The 24516-nt window shown below is 37.4% G+C and overlaps 1 protein-coding gene across 8 annotated transcripts in view; it reads right to left on the bottom strand.

The window, feature by feature from the left end:
* DLG2 (discs large MAGUK scaffold protein 2) overlaps positions 1 to 24516 on the bottom strand; it is an 802852-nt gene that overhangs the window by 497677 nt on the left and 280659 nt on the right. For all 8 annotated transcript variants that reach the window (XM_061202775.1, XM_061202776.1, XM_061202777.1 and 5 more), the window contains 2 exons: positions 13873 to 14017; positions 11008 to 11146 (listed from right to left, as the gene is read on the bottom strand). In XM_061202775.1, the coding sequence (XP_061058758.1) occupies positions 11008 to 11146; positions 13873 to 14017 (284 nt within the window). The remainder of the gene's footprint in view (positions 1 to 11007; positions 11147 to 13872; positions 14018 to 24516) is intronic.

The following is a 24516-nucleotide window of genomic DNA, read 5'->3' as shown; positions in this document are numbered from 1 at the left end:
GCAAAAGCAATCACTGCATTTACTTAAAAAGTTTTAGGATGCCTGCATAGTAAATCTGAGTATTTGGAAAAGTATATATTTGTGTTTACTTAACATTCTAGAATTTTTAATTTTAGAGTTTTCAAAGTAAAAATCAGGGACTTCCCTGGCGGTCCAGTGGTTAAGACTCTGCGCTTCCACTGCAGGGGGTACGGGTTCAATCCCTGGTCGGGGAACTAAGATCCCGCAAGCCGTGTGGCACGGCCAAAAAAAAAAATCAGTTTCTTTAACACAGACTTTTCTTTTTATATAACTTTAATAGTTAGGCTTGGTTTTGAATAAAGTCTTCTTAATTAGGATCTATATATATATGTATATATTTTAAAAGAAATTGAAATATAAAGGAAACATCACTAAAACAACATAAAGTCTCAAAATCTGCCCTTTTAAGGCAAGTGTAAATATAGTATAAGTCTAAGTATTACTAGGCTAGCTGGAAGCATATTTCCCTTTTGTTCACTTCCTAATCTCATTCCACCATCTCCAACCAGCACTGCTATCAATTACTGCAAACGGTCCTATAATCACCATGGTGCCCTGGACTAGGAGTCAAGACTAATAATAATAATAATAGTAATAATGGTTAACCTGAATGCAGCTTATTTTGTGCCAAGCTCTGTTCCAATTGTTTTACATAGATTACTTCATTGAACCCTAATAATAACCCATGGTATAGGCATAGGTGGGGAAACAAGCACAGAGAAGTTACATAACTCATCCAAGGTCAAACAGCTAGTAAGTGGTGAACCCAAAGTTATTATGAATCCAAAATCTGAGCTCTTAACCAAGATGCCACCCTGCTTCTGGACTCTGGGTTTTGGATTTGCCACTTACTCTCTATTGTTACCGGGGAAATTATGGCATCTCTATCATCTCAGATTCTCAGTCTGTTAAATAAGTATAGTAACATCTCTCTGCTCATTTTGTATGGTGTCATAGGAACTAAATGAGAAACAGGAAAGTATCTGGGCAGTACTGGACAGCTATCAGGGTTTACCAGTTCTGCTCTACATTCAGAGCAAGGCCTCACATAATTGGCTTTGAAATCTCTGGCTATCACATTTATTTCAGCTCTTTCTTTCTGCCTTCATCCCCTGTCTGAAGCTGGTAAATGAGACTTTAGAAGAAGATTAGAGGGAAAAAAACATAAAACAAAATATCGAGCTCTACTGGCTCAGTGGACAGAGTTTCCATTTAGGACACAGTCTGCATAATAAAGGACTCACATGGTTCTACTTCAAGGTCAATCTAATTTAAAACGAGATCTAGGATGAGGGTTGATATTTAGATGTTTACACTCAGAGACACATATACTCACGAGGACAGCTAAGTTCTTTCAGGGAGGACTTAAAATGTTCATTAAAGCAACCATATGGGGTCTGGTGTTACAGCCGGAATCAAAGGCATTAAGGACTAACCGACCCCCCACCTGGTAGTGCACCATCCAGAAGGCCTCCCTTCTTTCTGAGCAAAACAGATTGCCTCCCCTGAACAGGTTGTAAATGTTGCTGGGAGGAAGCAATGACATAAAACTTTAGTTTTACCTTTATGGACAAAAGAAAAACCAGAGAGAGACGAATTTGAAGCACAGAGAAGATTCTAGAAATCTTAAAACTAATACTGCTACCCATGCAGTACAGCAAAAAGAGCCAGACGTTGGAGGCAGTTTGAATCCTGATCCCGTTCTACACCAACTGCGTGACCTTTGCTAGAGGGGCCAAGGATATGGATTCTGCAGCCAGATTGAACTGTATTCAGATCTCAACTTTGCTACCTACTATATGTAGAAAAACAACTTAGTGGAAATGCATCATATATTAATAATGATTACCCCTCTGTGGTGTGAGTTTTTCTTTATATTTCTGTTACTTTATAACTTTTCTACAAATACATATTACTTTTACAGTTAGGGAAAATAATAACACTTTTTGGAGAGAAACAGTTGAAGAGGGGTATAAAGCAATAAAAGGGGCAAGAAATAGATTAGAGATAAAGATTGAAAAGGATGTCTGGAGAAAATGTATGAAGGCAGTATTTTTAAGACGTGTTTCCTCAGATATAGCTTGCTTCATTATCTAGATTAAATAAATTACCCAGAAGAAAAAGTGAGTGATGCAACCCTAAACTTATGAAATTTATGTCTATATTATATAAGAATATAAGTCTTTGAAATGCAATAATTGTGTGCCACGATTTTCTTACATTTTCTTAAGGCAAACATTACCATTAACATGGTAGCCTTCCCCACAGTAGCAAACGCCATAGGAGGTGGAAGGAGTCACTCAGGGATTGCAGTGCTGTCCTGGATAATTTTCAAAGCACACACCACACGTGGACAATTAAGAATCAGCTGTCTTCTGTCTACTATTACTTTATTGACACCTGGATGTGAAAACAAACTCCTAGAGGAAGAGGCTTTGTCTACTTGTTTTGAATCATAATATACACCCTGTTTCAATGTCACAAGATAAGGGCCAGAAATAAGTTACACATTGTGTTGTGGTAGTAGTTAACTTGCAATTTAAGCGGCCTGGAGTCAATTAATAGTCCATTGCTTCTACAAGTGGTCCCTCCAGAATTTTCCATTGCCCATCATTAACCCTTTTTTTTGTCTCAACCAGCCCTGGAGGCCAAGGATAAATTCATTCTATTAAAATGTAATACAGCATTGATTAAACAACTATCTATTTGAATTGTACATCTATAATAACAATAGTCATAGATGTGCAATAACCATCTTCCATAAAATTATAAGGCCTAGTGTTGTATGTTTATGTCTGGTTAATTTATTAGGTACATACAAAATGATAAACACCTATAAAAGGCTGTCTTAAAATTCCCATTACTGTTTCATTTTTCCTATCATTATATTACTTTCCCTGACAACAAACAGCAGCTTAACATGTTTTCCAGTACATATTTGGATATCTTCCTTTGATTAAGATTCGTCCCCATTAGCATACCCACTCTCTCTGTTTCTAGCAGGATAGCTCTATCAATCATGCCTCACAGTTTACGTAAGTAAACCTAAATGGTTACGTGGAGCCACCATCAATAAAGAGAACACTCCCCTGGAGGCTTCCACTAAGTGTGTTATCCTCCATCTGTCTCACCCCTTTTGTCCAAGTCACCCCTTCTCATTACTATCCTTTGCTTCAAGAGAGACATTATAGTGCCAGGCTCCCCACTGCAGAAATCAGGCATGCAGCACAGAGCAAAACAGATAACTGAGAGACACTGTTGATGAATCTTTGACTTGGTTAAGTTCAATAATGCACTTTACAAAGGCTGTGAGGAGTCTGATGCCATACTTAGCAGAATTTCTTTGAGGGAAAAGCTACATGGTGTTGGTTGTTGAGCGCTACTATGAAGAATATAGGGCAAAATCAAGAAATTATCCAGAGGATAATTGTATTTGGCCACAGAAGCCAGACTGATAGACTAGTTTTTATCATATTTGGTTCCACTGAATCCTATATTATATTTTCAATGAAGATGGTAATAGATACTCATTGTGTTAATAAAAATAAAGATCCTTAATAAAGCATTAAGACTATAGGACTTCCTGTAATACAATGTTCTAAGGTGTTCTGGGAGATAAATTAGTTGGAAAAAAACTTATATGTAGATTTTGTTTGAGCGTCTGCATACCATTGTTGGTATGCATTCTACCAAATGATTCCATTCCACCAAAAAATGATTTTATTTGTGGAGTAGTTCATCTTAAATCCTTGTTTTAAATGGTATTAACAAGAGGTAACATTTATCAAGTGCTTACTTTTTTTCTAAGAACTTTACATGTATTAACTCAGTTTCTTGACACAATAAGCCTATGAGGTGGGAAGTATTATTCTGCTCCTTTTAAACATGAGAAAACGGAGGCAAAGCACAGTTACATAACTTGCCCAAGGTCACACAGCCAGGAAGCGGTCGAGGCAGGACCCTGAGCAGGGTGGCTCCGGGGCACACCCACCTCAACACCCTGCTGTCCAGATCCCGATTCTAAAGCAGGCACAGTTGTCTGCCTAGGGCACACCCAGTTCTTTTTTCCTATACTTGGTTAATGGCAGGTGAGAAAAGATTTCGTTCCTATGTCAAAAGAAGGACCTTCCAGTTCATCCAGAAATGGTTTTAAGTCATTAAATATAAGTTAAAAAGAAGAGAGCCTAGAACAGGACCAGACTTCACAGATGGAAAGTGCTGACTGATCCTTTGAGAACCTGTCCCTAACAGAGACCACAAAACTTGAGATATAATTAAGAGGTGGTTTCTATAACACAGATTTAATAACTGACACCTTTGTGTAATTTAGCTCAGTGCTTCTCAAAGTTGGGTATTCACCCGCAACTTGGGGCTTATGGTATTTGCCAGGGACTTAGTATCCCCAGAAAACCCATCTGGTATGTCAATTTTACATTAAGACTTCGAATAAAAACAATTACATTTCAAATCAAAATATTTCCACATTAAAGCAAACAAGGATATCTCCCAAACTTTTATGACAAAACATAAGACTTTGTATGTTTCATGCTTGCACGGAAAGCTTCATGTTCTACCCCAGATCCTGAGGAGAACAAATTCCTTTTTCAAGGCCTAAGGGCATGTGGGTAGCAATATTTGAGACACAGTGATCTAGCTTCTAACCAGTTCTGACCCACAAAGTAAAACACCAAGGAAAACAACAACAACAGTGGCAAACACTCATGGTGTTTCTGAAAGCGTACTCGACAGCGAATAAAAAGCGTAGCAATGGCCAGTGGTAAATCAGCCTGACTGAAGCAGGCCTGTCTCTCCTGTGGAACACGGCTGTTGAATCTAGCTCTAAAATCTATAAATCAGATAATTTCATTCTCCTGGTTGCTTCTCTTTAATAGATTCTCAATGCACTTAAAATTCAACCTACACTTCTTCATCATTACCTACAAAGTCCCACATCATCTGGCTGCTGACTCTTCCAACCTAATTTGTTGCCATGCTCCCATTAGCTCATCTCTTCCAGCCAAGCTTGACTTCCTTATATTCCTGGAACCCACAAAACTTATTTCTGCCTCTGGGACTTTGGCTTTGCTATTTCCTCTTCCTGGAATGTTCTTTCTCTGATCTTTGTATCACCACTTTTTTTTCTTTTTATTCAGGTCTCAGCTCATATCCTATCTCCTCAGAGGGACGTTCCCTGGTTGTCCTCCTTTACACTGTTCTCTTCCCCAAACTCTGTCTATGGCATATCATACTACTTTATTTTCCTTATAGCACTTTTTATCTGTAACTCATTTATCTATATATCTCCTATTCAATACACTAGAATGTAAAGTCCCTAAGGGCCAGAGCCTTGTCTGGTTTGTCCACCATTGTAATTTTGTTGCTAATAACTGTGCTTGACACATGGTAGAAGCTTGAATATTCATTGAATGGGTAAATGAATGAATGAATGGGAGAAAGAAAAAAGAACTAGAATACATTTTAGATACTGTGTCCAGTAAACTAATGTTCTATAGTTTGGGGAGAGAAGAGGGGAGGCAGACTCTAGTCTGATGGGTTCATATCTATTTAGTAATAAGGGAGTCAAACTGAATATCAGAGTCACAATTTGGAGTGGTCCTTGAAAGTTTCTGGAGACAAGAAATCTTTCTTGAGACTTTATTCGGCTTTTGCTTTTTGCTCAACCAAATTATGTGAGGGAACATTATATAGAGCCAGTTAGAGAGACATCTGGGTACAATAAGTTCAGGGCCAGGTGAACCTGGTTTCTAAAACTGGGAAATATATTGCTCACAGTGATAGTTTAGGTCCTTGGCTTTCATAACAGCATTTATCACATTCATAATTTGGGAAATTAAGTCCCCACATCTTGAAAGAGAAATTTTACTTTGCATCCTCAATTTTTTTTGGTTTCATTTTAGTATCAATGATTTGTTTGTGTATCCTGAGAATACTTAACCAGATAGTGAGGGTGTGTGGTTTGCATCTCTTCTAGTTGACCAGGGAAGACTTGGCTCAGTAGAGAGGGAATCCATAGTTGCAGCTAATGTACAAAGTGGGCACTGCTCACAGGTGATCATTGATTGATTATAGCTTCTTACTCCATCATAAAAAAATGAACATCAGCTTAGAGAAATAGAAAGAGCACTGGACTGGGTGTTTGAAGACATGGGTTCTAAATCTGATTCTACTACTTACAAGTTGTGGGACCTAGGGATAGCCAACAAATCACGTTAGGCCTTGTGTTTCCTACCCATCAAATGGAGGAAGATTAGACTCTATAGTCATTTATGGTCCTTCCAAATCTGATAGTCTATAATTCTATGAGCCAAAAAACCATCTCAGCATCATTGTAACAGCTTTGTTTTCCAAAAATTGACGACCAGAGTATTTACATAATAATAATTTTGATTTATAAGGGCCTCAGTAGGGTTTCTACTAAGAGAATTTCATCCAAGGCTTTTTTGTTTAGTCTTCCTTTCTCTAAATTGAGGAAACACAAAATTTCCCAGCTTACTCGGGTACACATTTCCTTAAATAGTAAAAGAGATTTAAAAAAATTCCAGGTAAGCCATTGTAGCATTCTTCTAATCAAAACTCTTCTTAAAATTCTTACTGTATTTCCCCAACAAAAGTGAATATAAATCAGGAAGATAGGAAAATATTTCTTACAACAGATAGAGTAAAATATTATGAACATTTGGAACAAAAGACTGCCAATATGATATAATTTTATAGGTTGTTGGAAGGTTCCCATTTCACAGAAATGTTTCCCTGTCGGCCCCAGTCCCATCATAAAAGATTCATTCCCTTGATTTACTATTTTAGGAAAATGTAAAGTAGGCCCCAAATGTAAGCTACTATAGCACCTTAGGCTAATAATAATTTTATATAGCTCTCTAAAGATGACAACTTTCACACATGTTATCACATTAAAACCTCACAATTCCATGAGGAAATTTGAGGACCCAAATTTACAGATGAGAAAATCAAGACTCAGGAGATTGAATGACTTGTTCAGGGTTATCTAGGTGGTAAGTGGTAGTACCAGTCTCCTGATACAAGCCCAATCCCCTTTACCCAACAGCTCTACATAAAAAGAGACTGTATGAGATGGTGGGTTGGGGGGATGGGGATGAGGACTTTGAAGACAGACCCGAATTCAAATTTTGATTCTCCTATTTGCTTGCTGTATGATATGAGAAAATTACTTAAACTCGTTTTTGTTACCTGTAAAAATCAACGCTAAGAATATATAAATAATATCGGAGCAATAATGTATATGAAAGCACTTAGTGTAATAGTGCATAGTAGTGATCTTTTTGTTTTTACTACTCTATGTATTTCCAATCTTATGACTAGGTTGCAGATGAGAGAAAGGATAGAAATATAAAGACAACTTAAAGGTAGGTACCATTTTTCTTTATGAGCCTTGTATTCAAACTATAACAGGTGTGTTCATTTTATTCTATTTCACATTCTTCCTTGAGTATGCATGTGCTATCCCCTACCATGAGTGCCCTTCCTGATCTCTTGACTCTCTGACGAATGCCTACACATTTTTCAAGCTCAAGCACAAGAGTTATCTCCTCTTTAAAACGTTATTTGAGGTCATAGGCTGTTCCTGTGGCATTCACGTAAAACTCAAAAAAATTATTTATAAATATTTACTAAGTGCCTCTCTGGTGCTGGGGAACTCTGCTAGGGCAACACGAGAGCACTTCACTGAACCGATCTAATTTTGTTTGTTTCTGTTAGTAGTTCCCACACTTTGGGGTTTTACAGTACTTTTACATTTAGAAAATGAGGACTAATATAAAGTTGCCAACTTTTCATTTTCTAGGTTAGGATATAATAAGTAACTGCCATTGACTACCATAAAAGAAAGGGCATTTTGACACCAAAGTATAAAATCTCAGGACTAAAAATATACATATAGGCTTTATGGGAAACTTCATGGAGGGGGTCTGCACCATCAGGGAATAGGTACTGGGGGATCCACTGGTTCCACGTATATTTTTGTCCCAATTTGATAGTTCTTAGAGATGCTGTTTCTTATTCCATTTTGCATCTCTACTGCAGTGCCACTGTCTAGTAGGAAGTATTCAATGAATATTCATGAATAAGGTGGTAAATATGCCTCAGAAAATATTTACCTCTGAGACCTGTGGTAATGCCTTATAGCACAGAGCACCTGTGAGAGGATACAGCAGTGGTGAGGATGTGAGGGAGGTGTCTGTGTGTTTGTGTGTGTAAACTGATATAATTTATTTCACAAGTTTCCCAGGCACCAGACATTCAGAAGATTTCGTGCAAAGTTATGAGATTGTCCTGCCAGAGAGCAAGGAAGGAAGCCCGCAAGAAGTAAGACACTGAGGCATATCACTCTAGGAAGAAATGAAATCTCTTCCCCAGACACCATCTGAAATATTCCATGCGAATAGGTAGATTGAGAATTATAATGAGTACACCTACAGCAAACAGATAACATTCATTTAATATTCATTATGTATCAGGCACTGTTATAAGTTCTTTGCGTGTATTATCTCATTTAATCATTACAACAACCTATTGAGAAAGATTTGATTACTATCCCCTTTGTAGAGATGAAGAAACTGAGGCTTGCAGTGGTTAAAAGATTTGCCCAAGCTCACACAGTCAGCCAGTGGTAGAAGTATGTCTCAGACTGGATCTAATTGTCTTCAGAGCTCATCAAAACTCTTGGGTCCCTTTCTAGCCACATATTTTTTTTATGATGAGAACAGTTTTACATGACTTGGTTTTCATTTTAAAAATAAGGAGAAAATTAACATGTTTCTTCCTAGCCAGAATTTTAAAGCTGGCAGGGCACCCAGTTTTCCTACTTAAAAGCTGTGTGCCCACAAGCAAGTTCCCTAACCTCTTTGAGCTTCAATTCCTACAGCTCTAAAATGGGGACGACAGCCCTTCTTTCTGTGTTTTGGGGAGGATTAAAAGGATAGTGTAAGTAAAACAGCTAGCAAAGGGCCTGGATTATGAATGGGGTTTAATAAATTTTAATTCACTATGGGGCCTAGTAATATAAAATGACATTTTCAAATTAAAATCCTATCAAATATTGGTGATAGGGTGAGAGCAAATAGATTATTGCTCTGGTGAATAAATGTGCCTATATTTATACAATCTTTAGAGAACCATGAGGATTATCTTTGCTGCAGCCTTCATTTTAATTAAGAGCATAGAGATTAGACATATCAGCGTAGGAAGAGGTTTATATTTGATTTAAACCACAGATGCACATTTGCAGCATCTAAACATTCCATTCCTTGGCTAAAGATGTAACAAGCCACTTCAGCAAACCTGAAATTGCAAAATAAATGGAAAATGCTTAATCATTTAAAAAGAAATAGCAAAGGAATGAAAAGACCAAAGCACACACGGACACCAGCAAGGAAAGTTAAGCAGCAGGAAGTCTCCTCAATTTTTTTAAAGGCTGACAAATGACTTCAGTAGACAGGCAGGATATAAAACTAAAGGATCCATCTGTATCGCTTTTCCACACAAACATTTTCAGAAAAAAAGTGTACATATCCATATGCAATCTCATTTTGGGTAAAAGTTTTTCTCAATGAGAAAAGCAAGTTGCAAAGCAATGTGTAAAATACAAACTTATTTTGTAAAAACAATGTCAAGCCCCACCTACATCTGAGTATGCTTTGTACACGTCTGTATGAACGTAGAAAAGGTATGAACGGTTCAAGCCAGAATGCCACACTGGGAACCTTGCCAGGCTTGAGGGAGATTTTTGTTTCTTGAACATCTTTGCATTACCTCACCAAATGCAGTGAGCACGTATTACTTTGGAACAAAAACATTTAAAGATTAAAAACGAAAAAAATGTACCTTTCCTATTATTCATCTACCCCTTCATTCATTCATTTGTTCATCATCCAAAAGTTACTTAAACCTGACCAGTCACCATGATGTAAACTAAGTTGGTCTTCTCTGAACTGTCAGACCTGACTTTTTCAGAGGCATGCCAGCTAAATTTAGATCTTTTAAAAAAATAAATTTATTTATTTAATTTATTTATTTTTGGCTGCGTTGGGTCTTCGTTGCTGCGTGCGGACTTTCTCTAGTTGCGGCGAGCGGGGGCTACTCTTTGTTGGGGTGCGTGGGCTTTTCATTGTGGTGGCTTCTCTTGTTGCGGAGCACAGGCTCTAGAGCACAGGCTCAGTAGTTGTGGCGCACGGGCTTAGTTGCTCGTGGCATGCGGGATCTTCCCTGACCAGGGCTCGAACCCGTGTCCCTGGCATTGGCAGGCGGATTCTTAACCACTGCGCCACCAGGGAAGCCCTAAATTTAGTTTTATTTTGTGGGGTTACCCATGTGGTTCTGTGCCGTGTCCTAAAATCCTGTCCTGCTCCCCTTTGAGACTGAGATATATTAAATTCAAACCATTTGGAGTTAATTGCACTCCTTTCCTTTCCACCTGTAGTTACTGCACTCGGGGGAGGACTGACTGAAGCCTCAGTTCCAGTGAATTGTGTGTAGCTGTTGGTGGCAAGAACATGGAATTTAGAGTAAAAAAAAAACCCAGAGTTTTTCAGTTCTGACTCTTCTACGAACCAGATATGTGGTTACAAGGGGACACGTACATACTGCGATGCTACTTCCTTCTTTCTGAACCTCAGCACCATCTGCTGTCTTTGAGTAATGGTACCTATCTTACAGTATAGCTGAAAAGCTCCAGTGGTGTTAGATATCGAAAGTCCTAACAGATTGCAAAGTGATGGTTGTGTGTCTATTACTACTTCTCCACAAAGAATTTGTGGTTTTTGCTTCCAACAGAGGACAATGACACATGTTTATAAGTCTTGGCAGATTTCCACTTGAGGTGAGACTATCATGAGTTTGAATGGTTCTGAGAAGCAACAGCTGCCATGTTAGGCAAATGCAATTTCTTCCTTGTAATGATCGCAAACCCAATTAACCAAAAGCATATCTGACCTGGTATAATCGTCTTCAACAAGCATGTGCTTTGGAATTGGTGAGTACCTTCCTGGAGAGATGGGCGGCAGGGAGGTTTTGTATTCTAAAGTGCCATTGTTGCCAGAGAGGAGATGGTTTCCCATTGGTGGAGAATAAGCTAAGGGGTGAAAGAAAAGAAAAGAAATCTGTTATGTGGGTGATTCAATGTGTCATGCTACAGTTCTGTTAAAAATAGAAAGGCTTTGCTACACGCTAAGAATTTTCTGATCCTTCAAGAGGAGGGAGTTGCTGTTGGTTTGCATTTAATATGTGCAAGCACATGGTGACCTTCAGGATTGGAAAGATGTAATAACAGTCATATCTGTAAGCTCAGTTCGTATAATTAGGTGAAGAGAAAAACTGGAGGAGAGACCCAGCACTCATATTTTCAGAACAATGATTAATTTTCTATTGAAATAAAAATGTTAGCTTTTTAATTGCAGAGCTCACATTCTTTTCACGTAATTAATATCAAACCATCAAAAGCAGAAGGCTCTTAGGAGAAAGTTCTTGTATAAGACTTTAATCCCTAAATATGCTCTACTCCCATCCCAGAAAGGCTAACTCTGGTCTTTCTCTTCTGTTCCTCCACCCCAATTCATCCCCCTTTTGGGTGACTGAAAAGCCCTCCTAACTGGGTCTCCTGCCGCTGTTCTCTCCCAAAATCCATTTTATACATTGAGAAATCCAGGTCTGATCATGCTGTTCTCTTGCTTACACACTCTCCATTGCCACTACTGTACTGAGTATAAATTCTCCCTTTCACCATTCTTACAAGATTGACTCATTTCAATATCCCCCCTTATGAATCTCCTATGGTCCTTAAGTAAGGCCTGTTCTCCCCAATATCTGTACCTTTGCTCCACTCTACCAGCTACCTGCAACTTCTCTCTCCTATCCCATCTCTGATACTGAAATCTCATCCATTTTTTCAAGATAAAATTCAAATGCCACCCTCTGCGTAAAGATTTTTCTGATCTTCTGAAGACAGGTGATATCCCTTTCCTTTGAGTGCCCAAAGGATATTTATTTTTACCTCTCTCATGGCATGTACATCCCTCTCAGTTTGCCAAATATTGCTACTATTTATATATCTGCATTAGCCTTCCTTTCAATGAAGGCCATGATTTTATCTCCTTTGTATCGCACATATTACCTTACAAGGTGTCTTGCGCCTATTGAAATTACTCAATACACATTTCTTGAATTGAATAGCAAGTTTTGTTTTCTCCTTTTTCTCTTTGACGTTGACCTTATATGCCCTTCAAGAAGAGGCTCACAGAGCCTCAAGACAGATTTTTCTAAATTTATCCAGTTTGAAAAACTCTGAAAGTTAACACTCTTTCATATCCTGAGGTAAGGCTGATCTCATCTTACTTCTTGCTTGACAAAAAGACATATTTTGGGGCAAGTCATTTTAGAATCACCATTAAGAAAAGCAATAGCTAATGTAATGGGCAGATAACAAAATCATTCAACATTTAAATTTCAAGAGAAACGTCCAAATCTAAGAGAGGTCAAACAACTTGCTTAAGACCATAGTACTAATTAATGACAGGTCCTGAAGACATTCTGAGTCCCCAGTCTCACAATTGGTTTCTCAAAATTTCAGAATGAGCACATTTACTCATGCTGACAAAACTATCCCTTAAACTCACATCAAAGAAATGAATTGCTTCTAAATCTAGTCCCCAAGGACAGAATCTTCTTGTTGACCTATTAAGAAGAGGGGAAAACACGGGGCTTATGCAGCAGTGGACTTTGTGAGGACGCAGTAGAGCATCTCATTGTTAGTTGTTGCCCTAGAAGCACGCACCTCCACCCCATCTCCACTGCCACAGTGATCAATTTTCTCTGGCTTCCCTGCCAATATATCCAATTCTGGTAAAGGTAAGAACTATAATGATAGTTATTAAGGATTATGATTTCACCAACTGAGGACAAGATCCTTTCCCCCAGGAAGAAGCACAGTGCTATCTCTGGTTTATTTTGCCAGCCCCTCTTTTCCACTCTGTTGCTATACAGATTTGAACTAGGAAGAGAGACTATTAGGACATGAGAGCTATCATGCTTTAGGGGCCTGAGAAACAGACTTTAAAAATGCGTTGCCCCTTGGAATACTACTCAGCCATGTAAAAGAATGAAATAATGCCATTTGCAGCAACATGGATGGACCTAGAGATCATCATACTAAGTGAAGTAAGTCAGAAAGAGAAAGACAAATACCATATGATAGCACTTATATGTGGAATCTAAAATATGACACAGATGAACCTATCTACGAAACAGAAACAGACTCACAGACATAGCAAACAGACGTGTGGTTGCCAAGTGGGGGAGGGGTTGGGGGAGGGATGGGTTGGGAGTTTGGGATTAGCAGATGCAAACTATTATATATAGAATGCACAAGCAATGAGGTCCTACTGTATAGCACAGAGAACTATATTCAATATCCTGTGATAAACCATGTAAAAAAGAATATGAAAATAATGTGTATATATATATGTATAACTGAATCACTTTGCTGTACAGCAGCAATTAACACAACATTGTAAATCCACTATACCTCAATAAAATAAATTTTAAAAATGTGTTGCCCCTATGCTGTTGTAATCACACTGTCCATAACATACATCATCAAGCCTTTCCATAAGGGTGAATCTGACAACTCATCAGGTAAGGCCTCCAAGGCAACTGGGGAGTCAAGTGCAGGATCCCCCTGAAGTATTTCCACAGGCTAAAAAAGAGTGAAGGTGCAAGTAGAGGACTTTGCCAAGTTTTGTAGAATTCTGATTTTGCAAACCTGGCATGCTGTTCAAAGATGACACTGAGCGTGGTACTTACAGTGAGTAATATCAGGTGGACCGTAAGGGTCAGTCATATAAATGGTGGTGGCTTTGCCAACTTTTAGATAAACTACATCTGACGTGTTCTTCAATATTGCTACCGCCTCTTCATGTGTTACTTCTTCTAAACTGTAATTGTTTACCTGAAAGGGGGAAACATTCATGATTAGAGCCAAATCTATGCAGGTGAAGAGAACTATTCAGGCAAGAAGATATACAAAATTATGACTTATGTAAAGATTAAATTGCAATCATTACAGTCCAGTATCTATATCACACTTTGACAGAAGAGATGGATTAAAGGCATTAGCCAAAGCAGATAAGGTACAGTTGTTGATGCTAAAAAACAAGGTTGCTTCTGCCTTTTTCTAAGAGGAAACAACATTTTATAATAGAAATCAGAATACTTTTTGTGGAAAAAGGAACAAAGGTGTCAAATGTCCTTCTTATGCTATAGTGACTGTGATTACAGAAGTAATATACATCCATTGAAGAAAACAAACAAAAACAACAGAAGAAAATAAAAATTATCCCTAATCTCCCTATATGGATATATTTCTTTAAACGACTGTGACCATATTACACACACTGTTTTGGAACCTGCTTTTTAACTTCGAGTGAACATTTGCCTCTAACATGAATGTACTTCAACAACATGAGTTTTGTTTCCTACAAAGCACTGTGCTGCATGGCTATAACATAATGATTTACCTAATCTCTTACTAAAGCATGTTTATGTTGGTTCTAATTTTATTCTATTATAAATGATGTTGCAAAAAACTTTTTTCTATATTTGTACACCACTTTGATGACTTCTTCAGGATAACTCATACAAACGAACACTGGACAAAGTATATGAATATTATAAGGGCTCAGATACCTGTGTCCAAAGTGCCCTTTGGAAACATGAACCAGTTTACTCTTAGAACACAATTATACGAGAGCCCCCATTTTCCCACAGCTTCACCAAACTTGGCTTTTCTCACTTTAAAAACTGTTCGCATCAAAATGTCATTTAACATGAGTCTATTTTCTAAGGAAAGAGTGCTAATGTTGGAACATAGAACTTTTCAGGTGAACAAGTTCAAGAGTACCTTATTGCTATCGGCTTTAACAGCAACTCCTCTTTTGTTATTGGACAGAAAAGCCTGTGATACCTGAGCAATTATTACTTCATGGCAGTGGCTTACAGTGGGTCTTTGCAACACTTCTCTTAAATGGTTTTCAAATATTCAGGAAATATTTTACATACCTAGGTTATCCTTATTTGGCCCCTATTTTTTTATGAAGCAATTGTTTAGTTGGTTCCTGCTGAAATGATGTGGAATTCAAATAAATGTGATATAAATATAAATAAATAAAATAGATTGGATTCCTACATATTCTCTGTACTATCCAATCAGCACTTTAGTCATTTAATACCTCGTAGCATTGCTTTTTACTTTTGCTTCACGTTGCTATATAAATTCCATGTGTCAGTTAATCCTTGGTGGTGTAGCCCAGGTTAGGGACCCTGGAACAGGAGGGAACTGAACCTGACTGCTGACCATGAGCTCTCCAGTAAGCTGTAAGCCTCTCTACCGGTTCCTACAGTTCTCTTCTAGACAAGTGACATTCTTGTAAATCTTTTGTATTTCCAGTGTCTAGCACTTGTTTATTCATTGATCAAATATTTATTGCATACCTATTATGTGTCAGTCACTGTTCTACATGTTAGAGATACAGTGATAAAAAATAAGAATGATAATCATAATCATAGCAGACACATATAGCCTTATTACATGTCAGGCACTACTCTAAATTATTTTATGTAGATTAACACAATAAAGCCCCACAATAGCCTATGTGCTGGCTATTATAATTACTTTCATTTTACAGATGAGAAAAGCATGCCTCCAAGAGGTTCAGAAACTTGCCCAAAGTCATTGATCTAATTGTAGTAGAGGCAGAATTTAAAGCCAAGCAGTTTGGCTCCAGGGACCATGCTCTTAACCACTCATCTATACTGCTTCCTCCAGATGGACCCAGCCCCTGCTCCCGTGAGACTCACGTTCTAATAGAACATAGCTGTTTATGGAATGAATGGATAGAAAAATAGACCCATATAGAGTGGGAATGTAGAGGGACTAAGGCATGGGGAACACAGTTGATGATGGCAGCCTTTAGTTATAGACAGAGAAATAACAAAAATGACAGTAATAATAATAAGAGCTAACATTTATTTAACACCTATATGTCATATATCTTGGAAGTACTACGTATATATTTTGACATAAGTCATATCATTGGTCCTGGTTATAGCTCCATGAGGTAGACATGAATAATTAGGCCCATTTTACCGGTGAGAAAAACTGACATTTGAAGAGGTTAACTTGCAACAAATAGGTCACACAGACCCCAAGTGGCAAAGCCATCAGTTGGGTCACCGTCCTCCTGAAAAGATGAAAATGAGACGGCCCTTGAGTGTTGGTTCACTGAAACCTAGGGCTTACATCATCTATTCTTTCTTCCTTTAGGAGAAGAGTCTCTTTCCAAGTTTACATATAGAAGTAATGTGAATTCCTAAGTGTTATAAAAGCCTGAGTAATCATTACCCTTCTCGCTTAATCCAGTGGTGACAATATATCGCATCAGCCAAATACACTGACAAAGTCAAAAAATAAGTAAGTAAAATGGAAAGTAGTTTGATATAGATAGGTTTCTTCAAAACCTTCTTGTATATTTGATTAATCACTTTTTTAAGGGCGGTACCACTTGTACCTAGATAATGAATATTTACAAATAATGCTCATATTACAATGGTTTAAAATGTGTATGGAAGTGGGTGTTTTCTCTTAAACAATGGTTGCCTAAGGTGGCTCTGAATATTGTGACCGTGCACCCCAGAAACATCTATATTGAAAAAAGAGAAGAGAGAAGGCATTTGTTGGCATAAACAGTGAGGATCACAAGCCAACATATAAAGACCCTAAAGGCTAGAAAACAACTGGATTAGACTACAAGTGGCACAAAAGCTCTGTTCCTGACAGGGCTCATTGTTTCTCTCTCCAGGGTACAGAAAGCACACAGCTCATTAGATTAGCAGTGAAAAAGAGATGTGGCCAGTGTTTATTAAACTGCACTTTTTCCATTTTTAAGTTGGGCCTTGAAACAGTCTAGAAGATGTTATCTTTAAGTGTGTTTTCTGAGAATCACTTCCTTAACAGACTCTCAGACCACCAGGAAAATATTTAGAGCAGAAAACAGAAGTTGAGGAAAAGTTGGAGGTAAGGAGTGAGGAAACAGAGGATACTGGGGAAAATATTGGTAATTTAGAATAGTGGTAGTTCAGTCAGTCTTTGTTTGGTGACTATGAAATATTGGAAAATTTACACTGATTTTCATCATGGAAGAGGTGGTGGCAACAACATGTAGTGATTTAGAGCACATGCTTTTGAGTCATGCAAACCAGGACTCATCCTGTTCCTGGCACTACCTAGCTGTGTGACTTTGGGAAACTTATTTAACCTACTTAGCCTCAGTTTTGACATCTGTAAAATAGGTATGAGAATAAGCACTGCCTCAAAAGGGTTATTGATTTAAATGTATTGACCTATGTAAAGTGGCAGGCTCATTACTTATTAATGTGAGCTCTTGTTACTATTACTACTGTCATCATCCATCTCTCTTCTCAGGAAACAGGAATTCTGGGTGAAAATTTTCGCTGAGCATTTTCCTGTAAACATCTGTGAACTGATGAGTTTAATTAGAGAACTGTTGATGAGGCTTCTGTGTGGTCTTTTTAAAAATTCAGAATAGTATAGGATCTGGACCCAAAAGTGCTCTTTTGTGCTGAAGTCTTCAAAATGCTTTTCACGAAAGTGGGTTTATTTGGGGTAATTATATGTGTGCATTATCCTCTGAACTCTCAACATAAAGGGCCTACAGCTGGAGCTGATTGTACACAGAGAGAAGGGACATTATACTGATTGGCTGGTTGCTCTTGTCATTGTTTTCCATTGTCTTTTTCCTTTTCCTTTTTTCTTTTGCATCAAGTATCTGCCTATAATGGTGAACACTGAGCAACTGGCCTGGTTTCAGAAAAAAAAATCATGTGCATTTCAATGAAGTGTTTCTGTGGGGTGCACTACACAGAGGGGGATGTGTGTGCAGCCTGGCCATGTATCTCAATAGGACAGAGGACTGAGGCCAAGAGAGAGAGGTTGGAGGTGAGATGACTCATTCTCTCGAATGGAAGAGGGAGCACTGAATTGGAGCATGATGCCAACAGAAGAGGGCAAACCAGTTGAAGAAAGGGGCGCCAGGAGACTTGCAAGAAAGGAACATGGCAAGTGTTGTGGGAATTCAAATAAGTGTTAGCAAATACATATGTGATGGTACAAAGGTGGGAGGTGTGCGGGCATGAGAGGGTGTGATAAGGAGAAATGAGCAATGTACAGATGGCGACATACTGACCTTTCCATATTCATTCAGGAATAGCAATGTGGTGAGACAAACTGGGAGGTATTAGGGCCATAAAAATTGTACTAAGACATAGTACAAGGAAATGTGAGACTCTAGAAACACTGGGAAAAAACATCACAAACTCCAAAGTTAACTTTTAAAAGAGAAGACAAAGTAGATGATCACCATATTGTAAAATAACTTAAAAAGGGGGCCAATCTAATGTAGTAATGTCAATGGTATGAAAATAAATATGCATAAACCAAAGACTGAAATCTCTGCAGTCCATTGTAATGAACTGCTATAATAAAATTTGTTTTAAAAATAACTATGAATACATGAGAAATGTTAATAATGGTTATCTCTGGATAATAAATATTTTCTTATTTTTCAGCTTTTCAGAAATGAGATGGTTAGAACAAAATTAACTATGGTTAATTATGGTTAGAACAAAATTAGTTATGGTTAGAACAAAATTAACTCTATTTTTCAAATGAATAAGAACAAAAACCTTAAGTAAGGGAGAACAGAAACTAAGTGCGGTGACCTCTTTATGAGACACACCTAACAAGATCTCATGAGTAACGGAAAATTGGAATAGGAAAGAAGGAAATTGATTTCTCATGCCCAGTGACTTTACTTAAATTTATGAGAAATAATAGCCATATTTTAAACCTAGGTGTTTTTTAGAAATGAAGGCAACCTGGTATATAATGAGAGTAATTTTGAAAGTAGACTCAGATCTGCTATCAATTTCTAGTTTTATGAATTTTGGCCAGTTAACATATTTACTGAGTTTTAATTTTCTTATATGTAAAATGGGGATAATATTGATTTATTTGTTGATTTACTTGTGTTTATGAGAAAGAAATGATACCATGAACCTGGAAAGACACTGTATAACATAAAGCAGTGTATGAAAAATGATCAAACATCATAATCAGACATAGTGCTTTGGCTGATCCTAATGCTGGAAATAGTTTCTTCCTGTTCAGGGTTCTTTCTGTGAAACTGATCTCGTACAACACTTACTCCTGCAGTGCCTCTTTCCATCTCAAAGACTGACCTTCCCAAGGGCAATGATTAGATCATTTTCATCTTTGTATTCCCCCAGCTGACACAGCCTAAACAGTAGGCACTTAATAAATGTTGAAACAATCTGCTAAATAAGTTAAAAAAACAATGTGGCATATCAAAGGAAAAGCAACCAAAATTCCCTATGTTATAGGAAGAATGAGGCATTTGTGTTGAGCTTCTATTTTACATTTGTGTTGAGTCAGAGAGGAAAGGATAAGGAATGAAGGTCATTCAACCAACAATACATATCTATTGGACACTCACTCTGTGTCAGGCATGGGATAGAAGAATGAAAGGCTGGTACAAAATGTGAACACCGGCTCGCATCAGCTTATAAGGGACATAATCAGAGCTCCAACAGTGCAAATTTCTTCCTCCTCAATTAATCATTAATGCATTTTTTTTAAAACTATTTATGTAGCTTTTTAAAAATAATTAATTAATTAATTAATTTATCTTTGGCTGCGTTGGGTCTTCGTTGCTGTGCGTGGGCTTTCTCTAGTTGCAGCGAGCAGGGGCTACTCTTCCTTGCAGTGCATGGGCTTCTCATTGCGGTGGCTTCTCTTGGTTGCAGAGCACGGGCTCTAGGTGAGCGGGCTTCCGTAGTTGTGGCACACGGGCTCAGTAGTTGTGGCTCGCGGGCTCTAGAGGGCAGGCTCAGTAGTTGTGGTGCACGGGCTTAGTTGCTCCGCGGCATGTGGGACCTTCAAGGACCAGGGATGGAACCCATGTCCCCTGCATTGGCAGGCGGATTCTTAACCACTGCGCCATCAAGGAAGTCCCATTAATGCATTTCTTCACCTTTCATTGCATAGAGAGAGAGAGAGAGAGAGCAAGTGCCACTGATGTCTTGATTGACTTCAGCTTCCTCTATAGCACTGGTCACCAAATGGACCGTATGATAGGAACCCCAGTACAATCAGCTGGGTACAGGAAGAAATATTTGAACTTCTATTAATATTTATCACATCGATCTTCATCTTTGTATTTCTTGTGTATGGTTTAAAATAAAATGTATTTATTACAATTGCAATCATTGTTGCTTTTGTTGTGGTCATCCATGTACAATGCTTGGTGTCAGTCTATTTATCTCTTGTAAAAATAAAATACAGTGTGTGTGAAAAAAAAATGTATATATTACTATAACAATATATGAATGCAATCTAAAGTAGAGAAATATACATATATTAAAGACAACTTTTTGTGTTTTACTGACGGGGTGTGCTGTTAAAGAATTTTAAAACCACCGCTTTATACTAGGTACTGATATATGATGACTATAGAGTAAGTTCTATAAACAGGGTTATTAAACTGAATACAAGCAAAAGAAATAAACAATATAATGGAAGGCTTTAACCCTTTATATAAAATCCCTTTATAAATAGAGCCCTTAAACCCTTAAATAAAATATATCATTGCATTTGCATTATATTGTAATTTTATTGTATTTGAGAAAAATGAAAAGGGAGTCCAAGAATTAATTATCCAGAATTTTTTTCCCCTGGTGTTTCAGAAGGTAATCTAACTACTGGAGACAGAGTCTGAAGGGTGAACTATTTCTAATGCCTTTTAGCCCATGACTGGAAATTGCTAAATGATGCTATACCAGCTTGATGCAATGAGCATTACCTCAGAAGTCACCCTCAGGAGAAGCAGTGGAGCTGCAGCAGAGTGGGGTAGGATGTGATTAGGTCAAGGTAGAATGATGGTTCTTAACCTGGCTGCACATTAGAATTGTTTGGAAAGCTTAAAAAAAAAAAAAAATGAAAACGAGGCATGGCTCCTACCCCAGAGATTCTGATTTGATTATTCAGGGTTGATTGAGGCCTGGGCATCCATAGCGTTCAAGAACTTACCATGAGATTCAAATGTGTAACCAAGATGGAAAACCAGAGGGGTTGAGTAAACTGCTGAAAGGAATGTGGCTTTAGAAAATTGATATCTAGGTCTGAATCCAATCTCACAATTTATTAGTTATGTAATATTGGAAAAGTGTTTGCATCTTTGAGTTCTAACTTTCTCTTCTGGAAAATGAGAATAGCAGTAATGACTGCCCTATCCATCTCTCAAGTGTTGGAGTAAGGAGGTGCTGTGGGTGAAAGATCTTCTTAAGGAGGAGGCAGTGTGTTGCTGGTAGGAAAGAGCCATGTGCAGAGACAGTTATAGCTTTTGGTTCTTATTTAAGGTTGGCCTAAACAATGAAAGTGTTTTAAAATCCTCTTCATGATTCAGATAACTCCTACATATTTGCATGGTCTTCAAGATGATTTTCTTATTGATATTTGGATGAAACAAGGTGATAGTGGGTCCTCACAACTAATACTCATTCAGAAAATTATCTTGTTTCCACTCATCTTCCCTAAATCTATTTAATGTCCTTACCATAGGATAAACATTCTGGAATAAAAATAGGAGATGCTCACACATAGCACATCCCAGAGTGACTCCAGTGAACACTAGTTCTAGGTATTTCATAAGCATTACTTAAGAAAAAAAGTTCCATAGTAAAATATACTTGAAAGTTAGGGTACCAAAGTTAAATTAGTTCCTTGACTGGAGGACTTCATAGACCCTTATATATGCTAAAGTTTGTTGAGAATCTACAAAAGAGGTGAGATACAGGTTGTAGAATTTCAATTTGACTATAGATGCTTTTCATGTGACACAGACATGAGACTAATATTTTAAAACACACTTAGGAAACACTGATCTAAGGCAATGCTGTCATGGTATTGAGGACATAACAAAAGATCAAAGATGAACATGACTTGCCCAAGGTCAGTTAGGTAGAGTTAATGCTGGCTGACTGGGACTTGAATCCAGATATCCTATCTCTGAGTCCATTGTCTTTCCATATTATTTCAATGCCTCATTTACCTTTCCTCTTGTCTTAGGCTTCCCTTTAAGCAAAGAAAATATACAGACTTATTTTCTGTAAAAGATGTAAAAGGTCTCTCACTGACAATTTTTTCTTCAAACGTCAAGCAAAGGTTATGGAAAAAAGAGACTAAGATTATAAACTTTAAATCATAATGCGACAGGGGCTTTGCCAATTAACAGTTCATGTTGTCCCTTTAGAGAAGACAATTAGATGACCCTAGATTCAAAGTTTCTGGTATTGTGTAGAAACAAGATGAAGAAGATCACATTTCTGTAATATATGTGGCTCTATGTATCACCATGGTAGGGCTTAATAAAAATGAGTGTGTAAAAATATATGAAAGAATTAGAAAATTATCAATACTGTTAACCTCTGACCATCTGTTCCATGAAGTTCAAGGCCAAGAGGGAATCTATTCAGTCTGAGATTTCAACACTAAGCTACTGGTACAATCCATTAAAATCAGATGTCACTGTCATCTGAAAAAATAAAAAACAAAACAAAACAAACAAAATTCTAGTGAATGAAAATAAGTGCCAGTAGCAGGAGAAATTTAAAAAATTGTTATTTTGATAAAGAGAACATATACCACGCCTCTGGGTGACCCATGAAACATCAGAGAGGTCTGACATTAAAGTCATCTTATTTGAAACACTAAGGGGCTTATTGCAAAGGTTTTAGGCAGGATAATTTTTTCTTACAGTAGAATAAATGTAAAGGTCAGATGCAATAATATTGCCTGTTTTTTTTTCTTTTAAGTTGGGGAATAACATTCTAAAGAATCAAAAGAAGTTTTGTGAAAAGGGTAATCTATTTTCAGAGGATAAATGGATGTATGATAAAATTTAGTGCAAGAGTGAGAGGAAAAGTGTAAAACATCTTAAAAGACTGAGAAGTGGAGAATTGGCAAGACATAGCTTTTTAAACAAATGTGGAAGAGGAATTCATATTCATCATTGTGTTTCCAAGAGAGAGAGCTTTACTAAAGGGAGAGACCTTTACTAAAGGGAGAGCTGTATAGGGAAGTATATTTTGATATAATTTTAAGGAAAACGTTTTTACTGATGGTTAGTATCTAATGGATAGCTTCGACAAGGCATTCCGTTCTCCATCCTTAGAGAGTTCTAGCAGAGGTGAGGGACTATTTCACATGGTTGCTCTTCTGTGGGATTCTGATGTACTAAATGAGAGTTGGAATAAGATAATATCTAAGATAGGTACTTTTCAATTCTGACATATAAGAAGTATTTAGGGGAAAAAAAGTACCCAGTATATATGGTATGATTCAGATGGTGTCCAACATTAAAGTTATTTCAGTTGAGAAACTGAAAGGTTTATTACTAAAGATCCCCCACTCCCACCCCCCGCCAAAAAAAAAAAAAAAAAAAAAAAAGATTGTGCTCTCACTGCAGGGTAGATGCTGGGAGACTTCCTGAATTATGGTGATCTATCCACAAAAGTCTAAAGAAATTAATGGAATTTTATTCTCGATCAGCTTACTTACAGAACTATGAATGAATAACATATGGAGGAATTTTTCCTAAGAAGTGAGAGAAGGGAGTGGTACAAATTGTTTTAGAAAAAAACCTATTTATAGAAAAATAGAGTGTGGTACAGCTGGTAAATCACAGAATCTAAATTATTCATACTTCCTTAGGGGGAGGAGAGTAGAAGAGGAGAAAGATAAAGAAGACATGAATGTAGGGTAGTAAAGGGAAGAGGAGGTGGAAAGGAATGACAGAAGGAGAGCATTAATAAATATTTTTGGTTGAAGCAAGATAATTGATCTTTTGGGGTGGCTTCCGGGACTTTAATTTATGCTCTCCCTCAGGCTCATTTTTCTTTCAGGATTTTATAAAATGAATAATTTTCTTTCATTTCCAGATTCAGCTTGGCAGTTGCCTTGAAAGTACTAATTATGTTTTCCTTACGTAAGAGGAGAGAGACCTATGATTGTTGAAGCTTCATTTTTTTTTAAACTATGCTTTAAAACTCAAAACAGTTAAGGATTATGTCATAGCTATTTTTGAAATCATTTTGTCTACAATGAATATCAAGAAAATGATAATGGAAAAATAGCATGGTGCCTGGAAAATCCTTTGACAGAATTATTTAGACTTTGAGGGTTTTTTTTTAAGAATTTGAATATAAAGCTAAAAATTTAAACAGAACTTCAAGAAATCAGCAAATGACATCTAGCATGATATTATAATAGCAGCAGTTGAAGAAATAACAGAAGAG

The sequence above is a fragment of the Eubalaena glacialis genome, chromosome 10, assembly GCF_028564815.1.
Source record: "Eubalaena glacialis isolate mEubGla1 chromosome 10, mEubGla1.1.hap2.+ XY, whole genome shotgun sequence".
Taxonomy (NCBI): domain Eukaryota; kingdom Metazoa; phylum Chordata; class Mammalia; order Artiodactyla; family Balaenidae; genus Eubalaena; species Eubalaena glacialis.
This window is presented reverse-complemented; position numbering and strand designations above follow the sequence as displayed.